This window comes from Ptychodera flava, chromosome 4 (assembly GCF_041260155.1).
Source record: "Ptychodera flava strain L36383 chromosome 4, AS_Pfla_20210202, whole genome shotgun sequence".
Classification (NCBI taxonomy): domain Eukaryota; kingdom Metazoa; phylum Hemichordata; class Enteropneusta; family Ptychoderidae; genus Ptychodera; species Ptychodera flava.
In genome coordinates, this window is record NC_091931.1 from 34,542,240 (window position 1) to 34,566,900 (window position 24,661).

The following is a 24,661-nucleotide window of genomic DNA, read 5'->3' on the forward strand; positions in this document are numbered from 1 at the left end:
CATTAAACACATCAATTTCTCAAAATTTCAGATACCAGAGAGGGGAGACCCCCATCTCACCTTAGGGTGTTCTAACAGTTTTACTTTAAGTAATAGTAAAAAAACAAATTAAAAATATCTCTCAGATTGCACCAGACTGCACCATCGCACACATCAATTTCTCAAAGTTTTCCATGCATGATAGGGGCCAGCCCCTCTGACACTTTTTCCCTTAGCCTCTTGCGTGTCCCCCCCCCCGTACTGTCCAATTCTGCCCAGTCAGATATCCGAGTGAAAACCCTGTCATGATACCCATCCAAATTAAACAATACTATATGGTTGGATACTGGTTATAGCCTGAGCTTTTATATCTGTATTTTGTTGTCACTTTGAATTTCATTGTGTTTGTTTCACCTTTTTCAACTGTCGTGAGATAACTGACCATAATCTAGCAGGGTACACAAGGATTTGAAAGGTCTTTACTATTGTTGTACATGTATTTAGTAAATTTTACCACAGTCCCTCCACAAATATTGGTATTTAACTTTTCTAAGTTGGGAGGGGGGGTTGTTAGTCAAAATTTTTGAGTTAGAGATGGGGGTTTACTCAAATTCATCATAGTTGGCAAGGAGGTTACTTGAAATTTCGGGGTTTCCAATGAAATTCCTCTGAACCAACCCCCCGCCCCCCGGCCGTAAAAAATGGCGGCTCCCTTGCACTCTGCAACCCCCCTCCCCATCCATGAAGAAGCAGCCAGAAAAAAAAATGAGACAGTCAGTCACCAGTGCAGTGTGCCAAAAGGATGAGATTGATTTGTTATCAGCAACTGTGTTTACAATTAGACAATTTGGGAAAGTGAAACAAAATTTAAAGTCTTTCATTTCTGTGTCATGAGCCCGGATCAAAGTATTTGAAATTAGCAGTGGTTATTCAAAGTCGGTATGCATATAGTTGCAGAGCTTGTTTCGAAATGATGGGGTGAAAGGAATTCGTAAATGTTAGGAAAACATGTCACAGACATTATGACTTGTGACACAAAATCATCAGTCTCTATGTGCCTTGAAAGTCTTATGAAGAAACAGAGGTGCTATGAAGAAATTATTTGAACGTCTTGTCTTGGCCTTTACACAAAATAAATATACACAAATTTAGATATATTATCTCAATAGTGACTGTTCATTAATGAATGTATGAATAAATATATAAATAGATAAATAGAAAAGATAGGGGCAAGTGTGCTATAGGCTTTATCTCTGAAAAAATTGATTTATTAATAATACGTGGACGTGTACGTAACTTTCAAATGAGAACAAAGAACTAACATCATTTTAATAGTCAACATAAACAAGCACCGATGTGAGTACCAGGCTTTTAGGATTGTCTCTTTAAAGTTATATTGCTTGCGGCCATGGTCTGAAGTTGTCCAATACTTCGTGTGGATTTCATGCGGATATAACAATTCAGAGAAAAATCCATCTCCTTTCTGAAAAGATTCTGTTTCTCATATGTGTTTTGATTGTCCAGAACCTCTTACATATCTGCTTGTTTTTCTTGGGTTTCATGTTACTGACATTGATGGACATGAGATTTGAGGGAGACATTCGCTTCCAATGTGTGCGGATAGCTTACCGCAAACAGCGCCCTCTAATGACTGATCCGTTTTGAAAGTGTGATGTCAAGCCGATACAGTGACACACAATCCCATCACCATGATATTGGATGGGGAGAGGGCCGTGTTTGCGCTGAGAAATTCACCCCCCCCTCGGCATAAACTGAATGTAGTATTACCACACTATGTAAAAGGTCCATCTGTAAAATCTTATCAGTCATAGCACACATTAATTTTAGTGCTCCTCAGAGAAGTACAAGATCTCACAGTTTTCAGACTCACAGTTTGTGAACTCAATGTTTTTTAAGTACTCGGCTCTTCAAAGATGCATGGCCACTTTAAATGAATTGTGCATTTCCAACCCTGCCGTTGATATCACTTTATGGAAATTTTGGACACCTGGTCAAAATTTCAAGCTTAAAATTGTAAATATATTTTCATTGGTTTCGTCTGTGTGTTGCATATTGTTTTATTGAACTTTATGCATTTGTATTTATATTTTATGGAGCATGTAAATAGGACTTGCTCCCGCTGATCTTCCTTGAAATAAATAAATAAATAATAATTAAATAAACAATGCCAAAATTGACAGTGGAAGTTCAAGGCTCCCTGAGAGACTTGGCTCTTCAAGCTTTGTAGCAAAGCAATCTGACCTTTCATTTATATCTTGTTCACAGGTACTTGCAAAAGGCAAACTGGAAACTTCAAGGTGAACACACAAACTACCAGTGATGAATGAATACAAAATTGAACAAAGTGATCCTCTCAGATATTCAAAAGATTTCTTTGTTACATACATGTTACATCATGCATATTCATAACTTTCCTTTTCTCTAGAATGAATTACAGTCAGAGAGCAGACAGAAGTTCCTTCTCGGTTTCTCCAAGTTAACCTGTCCTGTCTTTCGAGTGAAACCTTTGGATGGTTTTGCAGAAACTGAGATTCATGGATCCCTGTATCTTATCTGATCAAACAGCCCTCCCTTGTCTCAATAGTGGTCATGGATTATCAGCCTTTTCAGAAATGCTGCTACGGAAGTTGGGAAATTGACCTGGGGTGGGGGGGGCACCTGTCAATTGGCTGTATCCCTTTTTTCATTCATGGACTGTATTGTAAACTGTAAATTTGTTTCTTCTGTACCTGCCTGGTATGTCTCCTGTTTGTCCTTTTTACTTTTGTGGTTTTCTTATCTCATTCTGGTAACTTATCAATGATTCTCTGAAGTCCAGATGGCAAATTTTCACCCGCTATGACCTTTTCACCAGATTTCCCAACCATATGTGTGCACATCCGACCGCATTGCCACTGAACAAAACAAACATGTGGTCCTTGGAGCGGTTAGAATCAAATAGTGGAAATTTCCAGCGAGTCAATCATTAACAAACTTTGAAAATGAGAAAATTTTCATGCACCATGGAGGTCCTTCATGCTTCACTTGCATGTGGCATTGATTCAGAGCATACTGCAAGCCTTTCAGTGATTTTATTGAGAATGTGAGCATACCAACAACTATGCTTCATTTCAGCGGTCTAAAAAACTTATTTGGAGAAAATCACTTGAGCTAACCAATGCCTTGACAATCGCTCAAAAAGCTGCAAATTAAAACGACAAAATACACTTGTCAACTGGTTTTAAATTTTTTATTCAAATGTTGTGTAGGATCAACAAATTAAACGACACAGAGCTTGGCGAGGACATGAGGTGTCACTAGGGGAGACCGGGGGATTCTCACTACATTTAATGAGCCATGCTACTCATTGTCATGTCCCAATGTAAGCGAGGTTGAGTTTCTTCTTTGAAGGCCAAGACCTATCACCGTGGAGGTGATTTCTTTATTTGCAGAATGCAGATGAATTGCTTTGAGATCCATTGAAATCGTTGGGGAGAATAGAGAAGGGCAACCGACAACTGCATGGGAGAAAAATATAAATAGCTCCCTAGAATTAGTTTGATAATGTAGTTCAAGACCGCTGATAGATATTCAAAATATCCCTTTTTCCTTCCATACTACTTATCTGAAAGCTAGTCCAAAAGATTTGATTCACTAAAAACTTTTTTCCACTTGGGCAGTTTCAGTCCCATCAGAATGTTAAGTTCCTGATGTAAGGTCAAGAAATCAATCAAATTCACGGACATAGTGACACCATCAAACAGAAAAAGGAAAGGTTAGGCAAAATACGATTCATCAAGTTTTAGAGGATTCCCTGTTTCTTTTCCATCATGATGTGAATGTCTCCCATTACTTCAGAGTCTCCAGGGGCTACAAGAAATAAGAAAGTGAAAGAAGCCATCAATTACAAAAATGGAAATATGACACAACATCATACAACATCAAATGACACAACATCATACACTTCTACTGGCCCACCATGTGGAATTTAATTTCACTTGTGCACAATTTCAATCATGTTTGTAAGCTCAATAGCCACGCATACCATCCTGCAGTACCTGTAATTTTAAGTATTTTCTAGTTTTTAGTGCAGTGAGGAGAAATCTTTCTGCTTGCTATTTTATTGGTAGGTACTTTTATAAATCAACGCAGTTTTGATAATGCTCATATGCTAAATGGTGACACAAGCCAGCATATGATACTTGTACAATTGTTTTGCGGTTGTTTTTTTCTGAGTAGAAGGAAATTTTTCTGCTTCCTCTTCTACCAATGGGTGTTTTTTTTTGACAGATTTGGTCAGTGCTGCAGGATGTTTTGCCAAAACTATGGCTGGGAATTGGCCAATCAGAACACCCATCCATCAATTTGCATATTTCTTTGGCCCCTCCTTTCCTCATAAGAGGGATTTCAAAACTTGTTTGAGACACTCAAGTACAACGCAACATGTACAAATTCATATAAGTGCTTGACATTATACAAATTATTTACCATTTAACACATCTTCAAATTCAATGTTATCCGCCTCCAGTAAGAATGTCCAGTGAAATATTTGAACTTGGTAGACATGGCAACCGTTGTATCTGTATTTTCCAGGAAAAAAGCATTAACACAAATATTAGCAAGAGTCCAGAATACGATGTGAAACTGTTAAAAAAAATTGATCTTTTATTAATACTGGTTGAGACAAATGTAATTCTCCTCTTAAAACAAGTCATCGTTGATGACACAGTCCCCGCTTGTCCATTTGTTATAATCTTTGGTGTCTAGGTAGCTGTGGTCTAGGTAGCTGTGGAATGACATTGATGCAACAGGTGCATCAGGCCTGTGACTTGCATAATAAAGTAATCTGAGGAACGTTCAATAAATGACTCATCTCTGCCGGTAATGACAACTCAAGGAACTTTTGATTACATCACACATAACGATGCCCTTACTGCCTCCAGTGTCATGATGGCACATACTATACACATGGTTTGGTGGAATTGTCGAAATGGTATGGGATCGGGTATGTTGTTGTAATCAGCCATTCGGATCATATAATGAAACAAATTAATGTGCACAAGAGTGCAGCCATAGTATTTTATCTTCGTATCACGTTTGAACAAAATCAGTCCATCGAGGGATAGTGACCTATGTTTATGTTTCAAAGACATAAAAAATCACACCAAAATTTATATCAAATGGCTGTCTATTGACCATATGGATCATAGTACAAAATTAGTAGACATGCATATGTATGCCATAGTACTTTATCTTTGTACCAAGTCTCAACAACATTGGTTAAAGAATATTTGCATATGATTAAGCTTCAAAGACATGAAAAAAATCCAAAAATGACCATCTGACAGCAATATTGGAAAAAAATGACAATCTGGCAGCCATATTGGAACATGTCACAAAGTAAATTGACATGTATATGTATGCCATAGTGCTTGATCTTTGTGCCAAGTTTGGACAAAATGGGAGTAATGACCTTTGAATTACGATTCAAAGACATGCAAAATTCCAACAAAATGGCAGTTCTGCAGCCATATTGGATCCTATCGCGAGCTTAATGATACATGCATATGTATGCCATAGTGCTTTGCCTTTGTGCCAAGTTTGAACCAAATCGGTTCAAGGATGTTTGAGTTATGGTTCGAAGACATGAAAAAATCGCAAAAAAAATGGCCGCCTGTCAGCCATATTGGATCATATCACGAAATAAATTGGTGTTCATATGAAGGGCATAATGTTTTGCTTTTGTGCCAAATTTGAACAGAATCGGTTCAAGGATGTCTGAGTTATGGTTCAAAGACATGAAAAATCGCAACAAAATGGCCGCCTCACGCCCATATTGGATCGTATCGCAATATAATTCGACATGCATATGTAGGACATAGTGTTATGCCTTTGCGTCAAGTTTGAACAGAATCGGTTCAAGGATGTCTGAGTTATGATCCAAAGACATGAAAAATCGCAACAAAATGGCCGCCACGCGCCCATATTGGAACATATTGCAAAATAATTTGACATGGATATGTAAGCCATAGTGTTATGCTTTTGTGCCAAGTTTGAGCAGAATGTGCTCAAGGATGTCTGAGTTATGGTCCACAGACATGAAAAATCGCAACAAAATGGCCGCCACGCGCCCATATTGAAACATATCGCAAAATGATTTGACATGGATATGAAAGCCATGATGTTATGCCTTTGTGCCACGTTTGAGCAGAATGTGCTCAAGGATGTCTGAGTTATGGTCCAAAGACATGAAAAATCGCAATAAAATGGCTGCCTCGCGCCCATATTGGATCGTATCACAAAATAAATCGATGTGCATCTGTAGGTCATAGTCCTATGCCTTTGTGCCAAGTTTGAACAAAATCAGTTTAGCAGTGTCTGAGAAACTGTTGATGACGGACGGACGGACGGACGGACGGACGGGCGGACGGACGGACGGACGGACGGACGGACGGACGGACACACGGACGGGACCCAATCTATAAGTCCCCGCCGGACTTCGTCCGCGGGGACTAATAAAGAATATTAATATTCCTGTGCAATGTATAACTGTTAAACCAAATGATCACATGGGTGTCATATTGTGTGGAAACTTCAATTAGTTCTCTCTCTGCCCCCTAAATGTGTGAACAATTAATTAATTAATTTATTTATTTATTCATTTATTTATTACAGCAGAATTGTTGAAATCATAATTCATCTTGTCTCCTGCACATTTGAGTTTCACTGGATGACAAACACTATCGCTGACCGAGGATTTGAACAACAATGATATTGTTATCAAACACGTCACACCAATACCTGTTTCACAGCATTTCTTTCCATTTGAAGTCTGAGTGGTGCGTATATACCCTGGGTGTTTCTAAGCATGGACATTTCTCGGACCTCTTCATTTTGGTGAAACTGAAAAGAGGAAATTGTTGAACAAAAATGTCGGAAATGATTATACATGTATTCCAACTTCCTCATTAGCACATTTCAAATGCAATAACAAGTGAGCTACTCAAATTACACCCTGTAAAATAATAAATTAATGGAACTCAGTTTGGGTGTCTGACAGCACTGACATAATGTTTTGAATTTGTAAATACATGTAGCATGATAAGGTGAACTACCTCCGGTCAGGAAATTATTATAGCAATATGAGACATCAAAAATAAATTAAGTGGGGATGTAGTTCCCACATTGATGCAATATGAACAAAAATCTGAAGAGTATGAGAAATGATCACAGGAATGGTTGTATCGTTACCATGAATGGCTTCTGCTGGCAAAAATTGTTCATCTTGGTGGAGATGAAATTCTTAAGAGCAAATTTACGTCTTTTTCAGTTTCAATGAAATTTTTGACAAATATGAGTTAAAAACATATCAAAACAACTTCAGCGTCAAATTTTCTGAAATAAAAATCTGATTAACATTATCAATGTAAGTTTGAGGGGCCAATGAAATGGTCTGACATGCAAACGTTTGAACTGCTTCTAGTAGGCCTCTTTGCTGCAAGGATTTGATAAACAAATGAGATAAAGTTCACTCTGGAACTAATACCAATACTTACATGCTTCTCTGAATATTCCAGTGGATGGGCTGAAGACAGTTCATCTCTGGCTTGGCTTGGTCTGAGAAAGGGAGAAAAAGATTGATCAATGAAGATAATGTGCCAAAATTTACTGTTTAATTTATCATTTAACCTGGAGTTTACATGAGGACTCTGGATTCTATATGACACTTCTGATGTCTTTAACCCTTCGAGCGCTGTATTTTTTTCCCGCCAAAATTTTAGTGCAACATTTCGCCAATTCTTATGAATTTTTCGGTAATTTTTTTGACAATTTTGGACCAAATGGACAGCATATTTCATTGGCTGTAGTTTTTTTCTCAAAATTTTGGCAAAAATCAGGGAAAAAATGGCTGGGGTTTATTTTATAAAGGGGACACAAATAGGCTTTGGCACTCAAAGGGTTAAACATCCTATCTACCACCTTATTGTTCTTTCAAAATCTTTCATTTGGCTGGCTGGACATTCAACTCAAATCCCTATTTTAAACTTTCAAATGCTCTCTATGCTTTGATTACATCACAAAGCAGACATATCTATCCCAATTACTTTGTGTTGTTTAAATACATCAAATAATTTGTAGTATGTCTACAAAATCAAAAGGACATAAATGTTTTCAAGTTGTCGTTATTCAAAGAATCAAGAATTTTTTAGGAGGAAACATGCCATGGTTGTACAATATTAATAACACACTTCCTCAATATTCTTGGTTAATTTACAAACTCTGGAATACTTGACACAGATCACGATTCACTCTTCCTCTTTTATCAGGGGCACTTCCATGACATCTATCATGATTTATGCACTCAAGTGGACTCCCTAGCTTTGTTTGAATGATAGTACATCTTCCATCTCCACTGCAATAGTACATGGATAGGGGGCTCCTTGAGGACTTACACATCCCTGTACGTCTGACTGATATTGGCACAAGAGTAGTACAGTGTATGTGGTGAAAATACAATGTATTTCATTGAATGCTATTTTCATCAACTTGTGCAGGTAGAATTTTCCATACAGAAAACTGACTAGAAGAAATAATCTGTCCTCAGTGTTACGAACAAGCTATCACGAACAATGCTAAGTCACATATAGGGCTCTTTTGATACCATTCGTAGTAGCTTGTAGATGACCGTGTTCTGGGTCATAAAACCCCTAGCATACCATTACCTCAATTGTTCACTTGCGAAGGACACACTCATGTTAGGACCTACAAATGTTTTTTCCACCCTACAATTCAAGACTCAATGGCACACTGAAGATGGACTTTCTCTCTGCAAAACCATTTTGTTTGCCGCTTGGGTACACAACATTTGCCCCGATGGAAATCTTCTGATTTGTGACTCGGAACAGTGACATCATTTTCCAGTATTGTGAAAAACGCTTTCCTTCTACCCTTTTGTGAGAGAATGTAGCTACATTGTAATAAAGTCAGACCCATATGCAAAGAAAGCCAGTGTTTACATTCTGTAGCTTGCATGTCTGGAGGTCTGAAGGTCAAAACAAAGGCGTAACCAAGCAACCAAACAAACCAGTCAGCCTCTCTTTCTCTCGCTCTCAATGGGGACTCTAGCATTCAACACGTGGGGCCATCAATTGCATCGGTTTTAAATTCAAAGTCAAAGATTTTCAAGGTGTCCCTTTAAGGGCTGGCAGAAGTTGCAGATCGTGTCTGTTTCCTGTGATAAAAACACAGACTCTAGAACGGACTCCTGGATTTATTCAAGTGTGACTAACCGGACCAGAAACATTAGAGCAAAAACTAACAGTGAAAGGGAAAATAAACAATCTATCTATTTTGTGGTCAATCCAATGGATTAACATATACAGACAAACACCCCCTGGGCTTCAGCATTTAGCTGCGTCCTCTATTAATAGAAATGACGCGCTCACCAATATGGTTATGTTTACTACAGGCATCACTCTGCTGGGTTTGAGTTACACATTAATCTCGTGCCTAGCTGTACTAAAACCAAGTTGTATCCAAGTCATTTGTGGACATACAACTTAAAAGTAAACAGCAACAGAGCTTTTCAGTACGTGCTTGTCCCTCCGTAAACCATAACACAAGTTTTTATGCAACTGGTTGATTTCAGCGATCCCCCCTCTAGAACAGCATCTAAGTCGAGAGTACGATGACTTTTCAAGAAGTCCATGCAGTATCTCCCTCACAGCAGCATAAAACCCTGTTGATGGCTACATCCTGTTGCCCTGCAAAACGTGAGCAACTGATCACATTCTCCCATTTGTTTCCTCCTGATAACAACCACGATCATTCTCTACTTTCTGCTCTTCCGGTACTCTGTACACCCACTCCTTCGGCTGCACAGTTGGAACACTTATGATATGGTAGTTTTTTTTTGTGTGTGTTTCAGAATCTCAGAAACCCTGTTTAGTTTGGGGAGCAGTGACAACTCATGATAAACAGCAAGCACTGGTCATGGGTTAAAAGCCTATCAGCTACTGTTGAAATATTGACACGGTGGCGACCTCTGCAGACGAAAGTGTGTCCTTGTAAATGATATTAAATTTACTTTGTCTAGGATAGCTCCGTTCTATTCAGCTACCAAGCAGTTTTTGGATGCCAAAACAGCTGAGAAATCCAGGACTAAAGCTTCTTCAGAAAGACTAACCAATTAACCCTTTGAGCGCCAAAGTCAATTTTTGTGGCTTTTATAAGATACCCAAGTCAAATTTTTTTCAGATTTTTGCTAAAATTTCATTAAAAACTGCAGCCAATGAAATGTGACGTCCATTTGATCCACAATTATCAAAAACATTACAGAAAAATTTATAAAAATTAGTAAAATGTTGCTCTTAAATTTTGGTGGGAAAAATTACAGCACTCAAAGGTACAAATTTACCAATTGGTACCAATTTATGGTTTTGGAGTCAAAAGCTCCACTAGCAAAGATCAACAGAAAGAAAACAAAGCTATAATACATGCATACTTGAATACATGCACGTCACTCATGTAGCCTTTTGTCTAAATTGAATGCAACATTTAATTAAGTCTAAATCCGGTCTCCTTTTGATTTCTTACCCTCACTTAAACTGACACATTTGAAGAATGGGGGTTTCACCACTTCCCCCATTTTTCACAATGTGTCCACACTAGACTCTCATACCATTCAGCTTCTTCACTAAGAACAAGACCGGCCACATCAACACGAACACAATGACATCAAAACTAAGTTTCACTTAATGTTTCTTTTACCCTTCCAAAATTGTTCTGCAATTATTCATTATTTCCCCCAAATCATAGTTGAGAGATACGCTCCATACCATCAACAGCTTCCATAAAAGTTTGTTGATTTGGTTCACGTGTTGTAGTAATGCGTCTACGCTTTCAAAAAGTTTGTTTACAAAAGTTTTGGGTTCGTTTTAGCAAACACACACTCATGAAACACATTGATAACCTTGGAAAAGCCTCTTACTTTTCACTTCAAAATGCATCAAACGAACAAACTTACATGAGCTGATTCAACTTTAGCAAGCAAATTATGCACAAACATAGTTATTATCATTCTGTATGTCTCATTTCCTAAACAAGAGCACTTTTATGACTTGTGTTTCGTCTAAACAAAATACACAAGCAGATACAGAAATGTACAAAAATATTCCTGTGCCGTAAAAGTTAAACTATCATTTTATGTCAAATATAATTTTCTTTGTAATGAATAGCTCTCTTTCCTTTTCTAAACAAATGCATTGACAGGTATGGCATAGAATAGAAAATATCAAATCATTTTGTGTTATCAAATCGTGGTTAGATCTTTCAACTCGTTGTAAACATTTACTTTAATCAACACAGAATTATCACAATTCTGCAAAACTGAACTTGGATACATGTATATGTTGATGAGTAACCTAAACATATCTTGGCAAATCCATCAATGTGCCACACTAATAACTCCATTCAGACACCACTGTTATGGTGTACCTTGGAAGAAATCTATCTTCAATTTCAAGTGGATGAAATGGAAAAACTTTTACATTTGTGAACCGAGAACATACATAATGGGAGATCATTTGTTTGTAGCTACTTGTAACACTTGCTTATAAACCATTTGTCCATTCTGTTAACTCTTTGAGCACCAACGTCAATTTTTGTAGCCTTTATAAAATATACTCTAGTCAATTTTTCTCAGATTTTTGCCAAAATTTTGATGAACAAGTCATTGTCAATGACATAGTCCCCACTTGTAAAAGGAGTATTAGTCTTGATGGGGCAGGGAAATGTGGTCATTAAAAAGTATCGCTGGAGTGTATAAGTTCACATCTATGGGCACATAGGTTTATGTCATTTTTCCCAATTTATAAAACAAGAGGCATGTCTAAGTTATGGTTCTAAATCGGGAAAAAAGATCAGACCTCTAGCTGTGTTGGCCAGCCAAGAAATACATATGTGCATAATAAATGAGGTACGAGATGTGAAATCTGAAGGTCTAATATCCTATCAAAATTGAAGCTTATAGAACTTGTGGTTACTGAGTTATGCATATATATGTATAATCAAGGTCTAAGGTCATCAAGGTCACGTGACATTTTGAAAAAAAATTGTATTGCTAAGTTATCCCTATATACCAAAAATCAGACCTCTAGCTCTATTGGCTCGCTCAAAATTAGATATGCGCATAATTGATGAGGTTCAATATGTGGCGTCATAAGGTGTCTCATCATACCATATATGAAAGGTTTGGCACTTGTGGTTACTGAGTTGTGGACAAATATGTATATTTGAGGTCCAAGATCACCGAGGTCACGTGACATTTTGTTAAAAAAATTGTATTGCAAAGTTATCCCTATATACCAAAAATCAGACCTTTAGCTCGATTGGCTTGCTCAAAATTAGATATGTGCATAATGAATGAGGTACAATATGTGGCGTCATAAGCTGTCCCATCATACCATACAATAAGAAGGGTGTAGCACTTGTGGTTACTGAGCTATGGACAAATATGTATATTTGAGGTCAAAGGTCACCAAGGTCATGTGACATTTTGTCAAAAAAATTGTATTGCTAAATCATCCCTATATACCAAAATCAGACCTCTAGCTCGATTGGCTTGCTCAAAATTAGATATGTGCATAATTAATGAGGTAAAATATGTGGCGTCATAAGCTGTCCCATCATACCATATATGAAGGGTGTAGCACTTGTGGTTACTGAGTTATGGACAAATATATATATTTGAGGTCAAAGGTCACCAAGGTCACGTGACATTTTGTCAAAATATCTGAGACATCTGCGTGAACGGATGGACTCACGGACGGACTATAAGCCCCCTGGACTTCATCCATGGGGACTAAAAACTGTGTCACTGGTCTGCCTTATACATGGGAGTCTATGGAGACTGCCTTATACATAGGAGTCTATGGAGATGAAAACTAAAAAAAGTCCTCTAACACGGCCAAATTTGATCGCATTGTGAAACAAATCGACGTGCATCTGTATGGGGTAGGGTACTATCCTTGTGCAAAGTTTGAAAGAAATTGACCTGGGCATGTCTGAGATATCTGCGTGAACGGACGGACGGACGCACGCACACACGGACGGACATGACCAAACCTATAAGTCCCCCCGGACGGTGTCCGTGGGACTAACAAGTCATCGTTGATGACACAGTCCCCGCTTGTCCATTTTGTTATAATCTTTGGTGTCTAGGTAGCTGTGGTCTAGGTAGCTGTGGAATGACATTGATGCAACGGGTGCATCAGGCCTGTGACTAGCATAATAAAGTATTCTGAGGAACGTTCAGTAAATGACTCATCTCTGCCGGTAATGACCACTGAAGGAACTTTTGATTACATCACACACAACAATGCCCTCACTGCCTCTAGTTGTCATGACGGCACATACTATACACATGGTTTGGGATGGGGTATGTTGTTGTAATCAGCCATTTCGGATCATATTATAATGAAACAAATTAATGTGCACAAGAATGCAGCCATAGTATTTTATCTTCATATCACGTTTGAACAAAATCAGTCCATCGAGGGACAGTGACCTATGTTTTTGTTTCAAAGACATAAAAAAATCACACCAAAATTGAAATCAAATGGCTGTCTATTGACCACATGGATCATAGGACAAAATTAGTAGACATGCATATGTATGCTATAGTACTTTATCATTGTACCAAGTCTCAACAACATTGGTTAAGGAATATTGCAAATGATTAAGTCTCAAAGACATGAAAAAATCCAAAATGACCACCTGGCAGCGATATTGGAAAAAAATGACAATCTGGCAGCCATATTGGAACATGTCACAAAGTAAATTGACATGTACATGTATGCCATAGTGCTTGATCTTTGTGCCAAGTTTGGACAAAATGGGTGTAATGACCTTTGAATTACGCTTCAAAGACATGCAAAATTCCAACAAAATGGCAGTTCTGCAGCCATACTGGATCCTATCGCAAGGTTAATTGATACATGCATATGTATGCCATAGTGCTTTGCCTTTGTGCCAAGTTTGAACAAAATCGGTTCAAGGATGTTTGAGTTATGGTTCAAAGACATGAAAAAATCGCAAAAAAATGGCCGCCTGTCGGCCATATTGGATCATATCACGAAATAAATTGGTGTTCATATGAAGGCATAATGTTTTGCTTTTGTAACAAATTTGAACAGAATCGGTTCAAGGATGTTTGAGTTATGGTTCAAAGACATGAAAAAATCGCAAAAAAATGGCCGCCTGTCGGCCATATTGGATCATATCACAAAATAAATTGGTGTTCATATGAAGGGCATAATGTTTGCTTTTGTGCCAAATTTGAACAGAATCGGTTCAAGGATGTCTGAGTTATGGTTCAAAGACATGAAAAATCGCAACAAAATGGCCGCCTCACGCCCATATTGGATCGTATCACAATATAATTTGACATGCATATGCAGGCCATAGTGTTATGCCTTTGTGCCAAGTTTGAACAGAATCGGTTCAAGGATGTTTGAGTTATGGTTCAAAGACACGAAAAATTGCAAACAAAATGGCTGCCTCGCGGCCATATTGGATCGTATCGCAAAATAATTTGACATGCATATGTAGGCCATAGTGTTATGCCTTTGTGCCAAGTTTGAACAGAATCTGTTCAAGGATGTCTGAGTTATGGTCCAAAGACATGAAAAATCGCAACAAAATGGCCACCTTGCAGCCATATTGAATCGTATCGCAAAATAAATCGATGTGCATCTGTAGGTCATAGTGCTATGCCTTTGTGCCAAGTTTGAACATAATTGGTTCAGCAGTGTCTGAGAAACTGTTGATGACAGACCGACGGACGGACGGACGGGACCCAATCTATAAGTCCCCGCCGGACTTCGTCCGCGGGGACTAAAAACTGTAGCTGATGAAGTATGATGTCCATTTGGTCTGAAATTATCAAAATTTTAGAAAAATTCATAAAAATTGGTAAGATATGGTGGGAAAAATTACAGCATTCAAAGGGTTATTAAACTAAGATAGCCAGGATGGACTTCTGCCTGTCTAAATATTCCACAATCTTGTGTTCTGAATCATGTACAGAACCAATGTCAAAGAACAAATGCAACTCCATCATGATATAAAATACCCTGAACTCACAACTATCCTTTCTTAATGATGATGCAAGCTTTCAACACGCTGAAATTGGAGACATATGTGAACCAAGAACCAGTGACCTTTCACCTCATAACTTAATGTTACTCACCCTGCAACAAGTCTGTCTTGAACGCCATAATTCCCTTGGGCGGGGGCGATAGACGTCTCTCCCTTTCTCTCAGCAAAGATGGATGGATAACCAAGACTCTGAAAAAAAAAGACAACAACGAGAATAATTAGAGACCACAACAAGGATGTTGTGAAGGCCTCATTGAGATAACTTTCTCACACTTCACTATCTGCAAATTGTGCAGTCTTCTGGAAAATCACTAATTGAAGCCACAGATAAGATAACAATGGATGTCAAGATGGGTTCTGAATGTCACAACATGTCCACACTTGAGCTATATCCAGGCACAAGTTGCCATAAAACTGAAGTCTCCTCCTTCACCTATCCCCTCCCCCTCCCCTCCACAATGTCCACTTGTACAACTAAGACCTAAAAAACATTAAGGACATTGAGGCAGCAACAGAAAAGTTTATCGAGAGTCCATCATGGCCAAAGTTATTTATCATGCATGAGTTACGACAAAAAATAATCACTGAAGATCATCAATAAACAAGAATCCTCTTGAATTGAAAACAAAATTTATGAACATTGTAAAGTCTCACCAAAACAATTTTCAAACATGTACATTTTAATTTCAAATCAATATTCAGTACAAAAACTTGAAAACTAATTCAGAATGCATAATTCTGGCAAAGCCACTCTTTCCTTCTCTATCTATGAAGTATGGACATATCACAAGGGGGTAACAAATGGTGGTCCTGTTTGTTGCTTGCCAAGGCAAACGCACTGATACTAAATCTTGTACTATAAGAAAGGAAAAATCCAACAAAACGTATAATTCACACTTGGTACATGCATGCAACTATAAATTTTGCTCTGCAAGTGGTCACAATACAGTATAAATAAGTTTTCCAACGAAAACAAGAAAGTTGCCCGATGTCAAAACGGACAGCCTTTGTAATTTAAATCGAAAAGACCCATTGACACTGCTCAGTCCATTAGATATATATGTAACCCTTGCAAGACCTTCGGCCATTATCTACTATCAGGGTTGACCCCACGCCATTAGCTCTTTTGAAGACTTGCTCTGATCGACAGGTCAATGCACTGCAAGTGTTGGTTGGACATTGGCTTGTGCTTGTTGGCTGATCACGTTTGAGCAACTTCATAAGTTTTGGAAATTCAACAGGGCTGAAGTTACTTGAGGTTGTGGCTGAATTGTTTGTGACGTACATTTGTCGTCGTCGTAATTAAGTTTGTTACGATGACAAGCAGTGATAAAGCAGTTTTCAAAGAAAGAAAATACGAGTGCTCATATTACATTTGATGAGGTTATGCAGAGCATAGGGTTAGGGGGAGGTTTGTATTCTTACTGAGTGACTGTATTTACGTATGTGCCTACGCTGAGGCATGATTTTCAGTGATATTCTGAAATGCATTATTAAAGTTATGGTATTGCATGGTACATGTATCATTCACCTTGCAGCTCAAAGAGTACCTGGGAACAAACTTGCTTTGCCATTTCAAACATGACGTTAGATTCACTACCAGCGGTTTAGATAACCCTAGCTATACGAGAAGCCATCCTCATGACAACGATCATATCTTTGCTGTCTCAAATGAAAATCTGCAAAACGTTATGATTTTCAGTTAGGCCTTGTTCTTTTGGTTTCAATGTGGTCAGCCCGTTTGTGCTATGGCCTACAAACATCAATCAGAGACTGTTAGATAACCTCTGGCTAAGACCTTTCACTTCAAGGCAGTCTTGCATGAGAAATCTTTAAATCTCATTGTAATGACATGAAAAAACAGGTTAACCACCCCTGCCTTCTCTATGCTACCACACAATTTGGAGGTTTAACCTTGAAGTCAGAGGGAGTGATGAGGACAGAACATGGCAACAGCTGACAAGCTTGGCAGGATGCCAGACCAGGGTAAATCGGACGCACGTTGCTCACAGCATCGTTTACTGTCCGTACACACCATACTGTGTGGTTTACTGTCTGCCGACACCACACTATGCACACATGTTGAAAGTTGTGCATGGCAAGCATATTATTAGTTTTCAGCTTTACTGGATATATGTCTGTGTATGCTAGGTCTCAAAGTTAATGCATGTTTCCCATCCTCTACCCTGCAATGTGTTGGTCAGATATTTGGCACAACTGAATTTTAAGAACTTCAGAGGTTACTCTTTCAAATACACAATATTATATGAAAGTGAGACATATATGTACATGACCTTTGGAAATTCCACACTTTACGCACAATAAGGTTTATAGACAACTGCTTTACAGGATTTTCAGTTTTACATGTGAGAAATTTAAAGTGTACTCAGAGGAAAACAGCTGTCTGACATTAGTTGCACGTTTACTCAAATGCTTTCAAAAAGCATGTTTTCTGTTTCAGAACAATTATACTTATATACAGCATCACTTTCACTATTGTATGTTGGAGAAGGTAGTGGATAGCTTGTACCCTTATCAGTGTGAACACCTTCTTATTGGACAGGAAATTGAAACCACAATTGGCACATGTCTCTTAAAAGGAGGGAGGTGGTCTTGTCTGCAGCTGTGCATATGGGACCCATATAAAGGTTCTGTTGCTATACACAACATATCCTGACACCCCAAGTGCACATCCAAAGTTTTACAATGGTGGCTGTATCCAAACTAGTGGACGTGGCTGAAACAGCTTCAAACGAACCAAGCCACGCAACCAAAGTTTATTTGGCAAAGTCTTATGGCGATTGGAAAGCTAAAAAGATGGTGAACTTGGACCAGATGTCAAATGCTAAAGTTGCTTCACATTTCCTCAACATTCATTACTGGAAAGAGGAACTTTTTCAATAAGAAAGTCGCATAGCTGAAAACGGGACAGCCTTCTCCCTTGAAAAAAAAACAAAACTCCATAGACCTTACTGGATGTAACAAAATCCTACATATTCTCACAGCATTGAGAAAGTAAAATTTCTCCTATATGAGCACCACCTCCAAATCAAGGTAACTGGATTGAGATTTTTTTCCTGTGATCAAATATGCTAGATAATGTGTACTTAGTGCCAATATCGACACGGCTTAAGTTTGATTGTCTAAAATCACACCATGATACTTGATATTTGAATGTAAATACATTTGACCTTACAGTAATGTGTCATGGTCATTCAAGTAGTCACTTGACAAAGGATATCCATGGCAGGATAGTTTCTGACTTGAATGATAAAACTTACACATCGCCCACTTCCCCAATTTTTGGAAAATATAAACAAACATATCCTGACAAAATATAGCAAACAACTGTATACTGGTCACAGAGCATCTTGTGCAATTCTGAGAAGGGCGGTAGAGGGAATTTTTGGTATTAGAATTGATAGTTTAAGACTGCTGAGAAAATATATAAAAGTAATTCTTAAAAAATGTTCCCAAAACTGCAGTGGTAATGAGAGTGGCAAACTTTTTAGAAAATCATTCACAGATGCCCTAATATGTAATGTCCTAATCACTGAATGATGGCCAACAATGCTACAGCTATGGCTACATTGCACTTGGCTGTTGCAGGTATCCTTTGTCACCTGTCTCACAGTGTGTCCAGTTGCAGTGACACACTGTACATAATGTACTTTCAGCTGGTTTTCTATCTATTCTGTGAGGAAATGCCAGTAGGATGGAACCCTACTGCATTTTTCCAGAGGAGCAAACCAAGCATGCACAGAAGCTTTGAGATAGTAGACAGGGCTCAAAATTAACAGCAGTCCCTGGCCTCAGAATAACTAAACCTTGCATTGGGACAACTAATTTTTGCAAATGGCCATACCATGGGACAACCACTTATTCACATATATCATGGAAAGAAACAGTATACAGTACAACAGGGCATTATGGCTCCAAGCTTGCTTTTAGACTTTTCCAAATAATGTCAATGATCATGTTTTAATAACCTGGTAAAATGTGAACAGTAATGATCAATTACTCATCAGCTGTCATTTCTTCATGCACAGTCCATCCTGCTAAATCTTCTTTGTCCATTACGGATGATAAAAAAGATTGGATTCATGATGATAAAAATACAGGATATGGAGTATAATGTATGTTTTAATCTAACGTTTATTTGTTCGTTTTACACCATTTGATTAGCCCCCATAAAAAATTTGAAATTTTGCAGTAAAGATTTATGCAACTTTTTGGTTTGAAATTGCTTTCACACGCTTTTTTTTGAGTCGCCTAGCCAACTGGATGAAAATTAAACCACATGTACATGACAGATGATGTTAGAGTATGATATTCATTTGCTTGTCAGATTTTAAGAATAGTAATCATGCAATTTAATATTAGTCATATGCCTGAGGTACATTTGGACAACCAAATGTTTTCTTGAGACTACATATTTTCCGAACTGGTTATCCACTTTGAATATCATGTGAAAAAAATTAATTTAAAGCCCTGGTAGACCTTGAAGGCTTAAAACACATTGCTAAGTTGCAGGCTAGAGGTTACAGGGCAACTCACGCACTACAATCACAAGTATATATACTAAACCTATAACACACCTATACCATACATGTATCTATGACAGGGAACAGAAAGACATGACAATGTACAGCAATAATTTTGATCTATGTATAAAGTATCTAAGTTATGATTCTTGATGATATGATTGGTGTGTATTTACGCATTTCTGGGGACATCAAAAAGACTCCCTAAGTTTGTTTGGATTTTTTACTACAAGTTTTGAGATGTTGCTCATGTATTGCAAGGATGTAACATCTTTAGTGACTACTTTCAGCAAATAACATTCCTCCCATCAAATTGATCTAAATTTCTAAAACTTTCTATTCGGAGGTATTGTCATTCAGAAGCATATTCTTTGTTATCCTTGCTTGATGGTTAACAGAAACTCACGTCCCTTCTTACAACTGCGTATAAATCTTTACACATTTATGTTTTGTAAGCTCATAATCTACAGACTGCTTTGTCGTCGTATGCAAGGTGGAAAAAGTTGTAGTTTGGTAGGGAGGAATGACAAATATGCCATCAAACCATTTTACTAGTACTGCTAGTACTCATCTAAATACTACAGTTGGTTCTACATCATAGTACATGTACTACCTGCAAAGTAAAACACATTGTCATTGATCAAAGAGGTCAGTCTCTCTAAGCTACTGACTTTTCCTCACTACAGTGTGAAACATACATTTCAACAAATAATTTTTGCATTTTACAACACAGTTTGTGGTTCTGTCGCTCAGCCTGTTGCTGTCAACAACTTCTTTGTACTTAAGTTTCAGTGCCTTCATCTTGCGGTGGCACTGATCAGCTATCTGTTTAAACCCTTTCAACCACCATGGTTTGTCCCAAATCCATTGTTTCTATGGTAAAGTTGGACCTGTATACAGGGAACTGGGGGTGAAAGGGTTTTAAACCCTTTTGTAGAGCTCTTTCAGCAATTTCTTTTTTGTAAACAAGGCTGTCTCTACATGTTCCATTCAGCATTCTCTGTATAGTTTCGTCCGCCAAGACTGAGATAAGCAGACTGATCTCATTGTCAGATCAATTATTGCCACGAGATGTAGCGCTCTGTTCATTCAGTAACTATGACAAAAGGAAATTGAATTGAATGTTGTGTTGTCTTTGTTTGTTGTATGTTACAAATACCTGTGAATGTGTTTAAGACGGCTCTGAAGCAGCTCAGTCCGTCCACACAGCGAGCTGCAGATTGAGTTAATCCCTACATCGGCTCAGGTCTGGTCAGCTGAACAGTCTCAAATTTGAAACGTTTCAGAACCACTTGGTAGCGTCCTCACGTAACTTTTTAAGACACAATTGGACCAGAGCCATTTCACAGGCATTTTAATGGCCTGTGTATGAACGGCACTACTGTCTCAAATTCTTGGCAAGAAGTTTCCAAATCACATGACAGAATTGGTTCAAATTGTCATGAAAATGAGGTACACTTGCCTGATTGTAAAAAGTCTTTATGTTTAAACACATTGCCTTTCTGGGCCGCACCTGATTATGAAAGTTTGAATTTCAATGTGTACCAAAGCATAGACAGTAGAGACTGCTGTCTATGATCAAAGCTTGTATTTTTGCAAAACATACACAGTAACACTGTTATATGTTGAAAGCACTATGAATCTACCATATTAAACAATATGAATACGATGAGAAACTAAATTTTTATTTTCGTGGCCTTATACATGGGAGTCTATGGAGATCTGCCGTATACATGGGAGTCTATGGACGTGTAAACTAAAAATATGCAAATTTCACCACGATTTGCCCAAATTGGGAAAGGTCACTCCTATGCACTTCCATACCAAGTTTAAAATCAATCGGACTTGTGGTTTCAGAGCAGGAGATTTTTTGACCAAAAATGGGAGAAAATTACAAAAAAAATTCATGAAAAATAGCAAGTCCAAGATACTGACCCAAGATGTGCACAATCATTCATGTCAGCCCAAAGTACTTACATGCTAATTTTTCATGTAATCTGCTCAGTGGTTATTGAGTTTTTTCAATTTGACTGTTTTTACATTTTTTCACTTAATTTGCATATTTTTGGCAATGACAACTTCATTTGAACAAAATCTCATCTACACCCATCATCCATGTAACACCAAATATCAAGATGAAATGTACAGCGGTTTTGGAGTTTTTGATGTTGACGGACAGACATACAGACATACAGACATACATACATACAGACATTTTCCTAGCCTATAAGAATAGCTTCCATTGCCATATATACATATGACTATGGGAGCTAAAAAATCTCACCATAGTGCTAATTTAGACCTCCTTGCCGCGGATCATTAAAATGAAACAGTAAATGAAACTAATTGCGTTTGGCCTCAACCCCCTCCCCGAAACGAAAGTTTGGAAGTTTGAAAATCCAACCAAGCCTCATTCTGTATCTGCATACCAACAATCAGTAATTACGTTGCTATGAAATCAAGCACGCGCTACCAACCCTCCACCATCCCACCCCCATACTCCCTCTAAAATAAACTGTGTTCAACAACAACTTAACAATGATGCAACCAATAGAATGAAATGAAAGTGTATCCAAACTGATTCTTATGTTATTTTACTCATGCACTGATTCACATGTATGTCAAAACAATATTGGTGTAGCGCCAGTGTCGCACTGGCCTGGTGCACGCTAAACAATATAGTGCAAAATTTTGCGATACATAAAGAGAGATGTTGCGATATGAAACTTGAAGTGCGATTTTTATGCGCGGTGATCAAAATACAGCCAAACCCCCTGCCCCTGAACAAAGAAGTTACATTTACTGTGTGCCTGTTTTAATTACCCACATTCCCTCACTGCATGAACTACGTGTATCAATGATAACTGATGAGTAACAAAATCTGTCCATGTCTAGGTGCTGCAGCCCTATCTTCCACTGTATGTTTATGGCTGTTTCTTGCTGCAATACCATAGCCTACAACTTTGCTTTGTTGTGTCAGCCATAGAAAACTCACAAGGCAACATTAGGTTCATAACGGAATATGGATTGGGACAACTATGGCAAGTTTTCCCAAATTCAGCCAATATTTTCTTGGTAGAACTGGTTGGGATGAACTGATGCTGTGTCATGTCAACCTGATGACAGATGTCGCTGCATTTGTCTATACTGCCAGCGTTTTGGAAGTTTATTGGCCGAGAACCACCACTGACTTAAAAAGTTATGAGTTGAATGGGAGAAAGCTGGTCATAGTTGCTCTGATCCAAGTATCATTCATTGCCAAGCCGGTTTTCTATAGTGAGATCTGAGACTGTAGTCCGACCTTTTCCCCCACACCATACAACGGTCCTACTAATTACTGCTCGTGACTGCCCGTAGCTGCCTGAGGACTGCCCGAGAACTGCCCGAAAAGTGGGCCAAATTTCGCCAATTTTAACACTAGGCCAATAGGTTCAGTTTATATCATGCCCAGCCAACCAAAAATATCATTGATTTGGCGTTAACCTGATGTTTTCTCCGGCGGTTTTGAACTCTGAAGACAGCCCGGCTCGAAGGACATCCGCCAGCTTGATAGTGAGATCATACCTTTACTAGTCCGAGAGGTGGTACAATAACCTCGCCGAGTGCATACAGCTTGATAGCCTGCCACCCCTTGCACTGAATGGTATGATCTTACAATCAAGATGGGGACGTCTTCTCGTCGAAAGCCCGGCGTCTTTCGGGTTCTAAAGCCGCTAAAGAAAACACTAAATCAATGATATTTTTGGTTAGCCAGGAATAATATAAGTTCAAGCTATTGGCGAAATTTGGCCTACTTGCTCCTCGGGCAGTCCTCGGGCAGCTACGGGCAGTCACGGGCAGTAATTAGTAGGACCCCCATACAAAACCGTCTGAGAAACTTGTTGCCTATGGAACTGCATGCAGCACGACTGATTCTACATCCTTTTTAATGTACGGTAAAACTGGACATTCTGGGGGTCATCACACTCACATTTCTAATCTTGTTGTTTTACATACCCTCTGTACTTACTCTTCGGCACAATTTTCTAGCTCAGCTTTGTACTACTGACATAATAGGTTTCGTTGTTTAATACCTCGATGTTTATGTCATACTACAGTGCATATCACTTGGATACATGGTTGCATTTTCGTTCAGACTGCTATTTACGCTCTATTCTACATTAACAAGGATGTTGGACTCAAAGGCTGGTGATTTGGGTGGCTTCGGCCTATTTTAGCAACCGTTTCACCAGTAGTACTGTACCATTCAAAATCAAGCGACAAAGTGAAAACTGCTCAGTCACTGCGGAGCTTCTGCCTGAGTTTGATCTGGATGGCAATCAGAGATGTAATGCGGGCTCTTGCGAGAGCTCTTGAAGGAAACATCGGACTGATGTTCCACTGATCCTTTAAAAGGGGTATATTCAAAATCTTCCGGCAAAATTCGCTGTTATAAGAGTAGCAATGTTTTTAAATTAATCAAATTTCAAACTAATAGTAGTGGTACCTACCATGTTGGATCGGCAAATGTACTGACTACGCATGTGCAATGACTCATATTTCCCACAATGCCATGTCATGCCATAGGGTAATTCCGGTATCGATGCGTCTCGCTGGGTCTCTGCTTCGCGCTTCACTATCAAGTTTCATGCACACTCACTCAACAATGAAATCTCTTCTTCAAAATGTTAGGCCATTTCTGAGAGACTAGAGTTTAATAGGACACGATTGCAAACTCAGCATCGAAAGTGAAGTATACTTCGACTGTATATGGCGCCCCGGTCATAATTCATAAAGCTTACTTGCTGCGAATCCGTAGCCTCTACCACTCGGGTAGGTTGGTCATTGGAGACCAGCAGAACACGCCAGGAGTGGCAGGGCTCGTTTTCGCAGCAAAAAGCTTACAAGTTTAGTGATTTTTATCGAGTGCTGCTATATTCTGAGCAGCAAGGAAGCTCAACCCTGATGAACACGTTTATATTTATATCAATATTTCATAA

At 38.5% G+C, this 24,661-nt stretch overlaps 1 protein-coding gene across 1 annotated transcript; it reads right to left on the reverse strand.

Annotated features, from left to right (window-relative positions):
* Positions 1 to 3,215: 3,215 nt before the first annotated feature.
* LOC139131544 (proteasome maturation protein-like) lies at positions 3,216 to 24,290 on the reverse strand. Its single transcript, XM_070697635.1, is given in 7 exon segments — positions 3,216 to 3,849; positions 4,468 to 4,502; positions 4,504 to 4,559; positions 6,781 to 6,882; positions 7,536 to 7,596; positions 15,230 to 15,327; positions 24,173 to 24,290. Coding segments are annotated over 7 exon segments (489 nt in total). The 5' UTR covers positions 24,242 to 24,290; the 3' UTR covers positions 3,216 to 3,781.
* Positions 24,291 to 24,661: the final 371 nt, after the last annotated feature.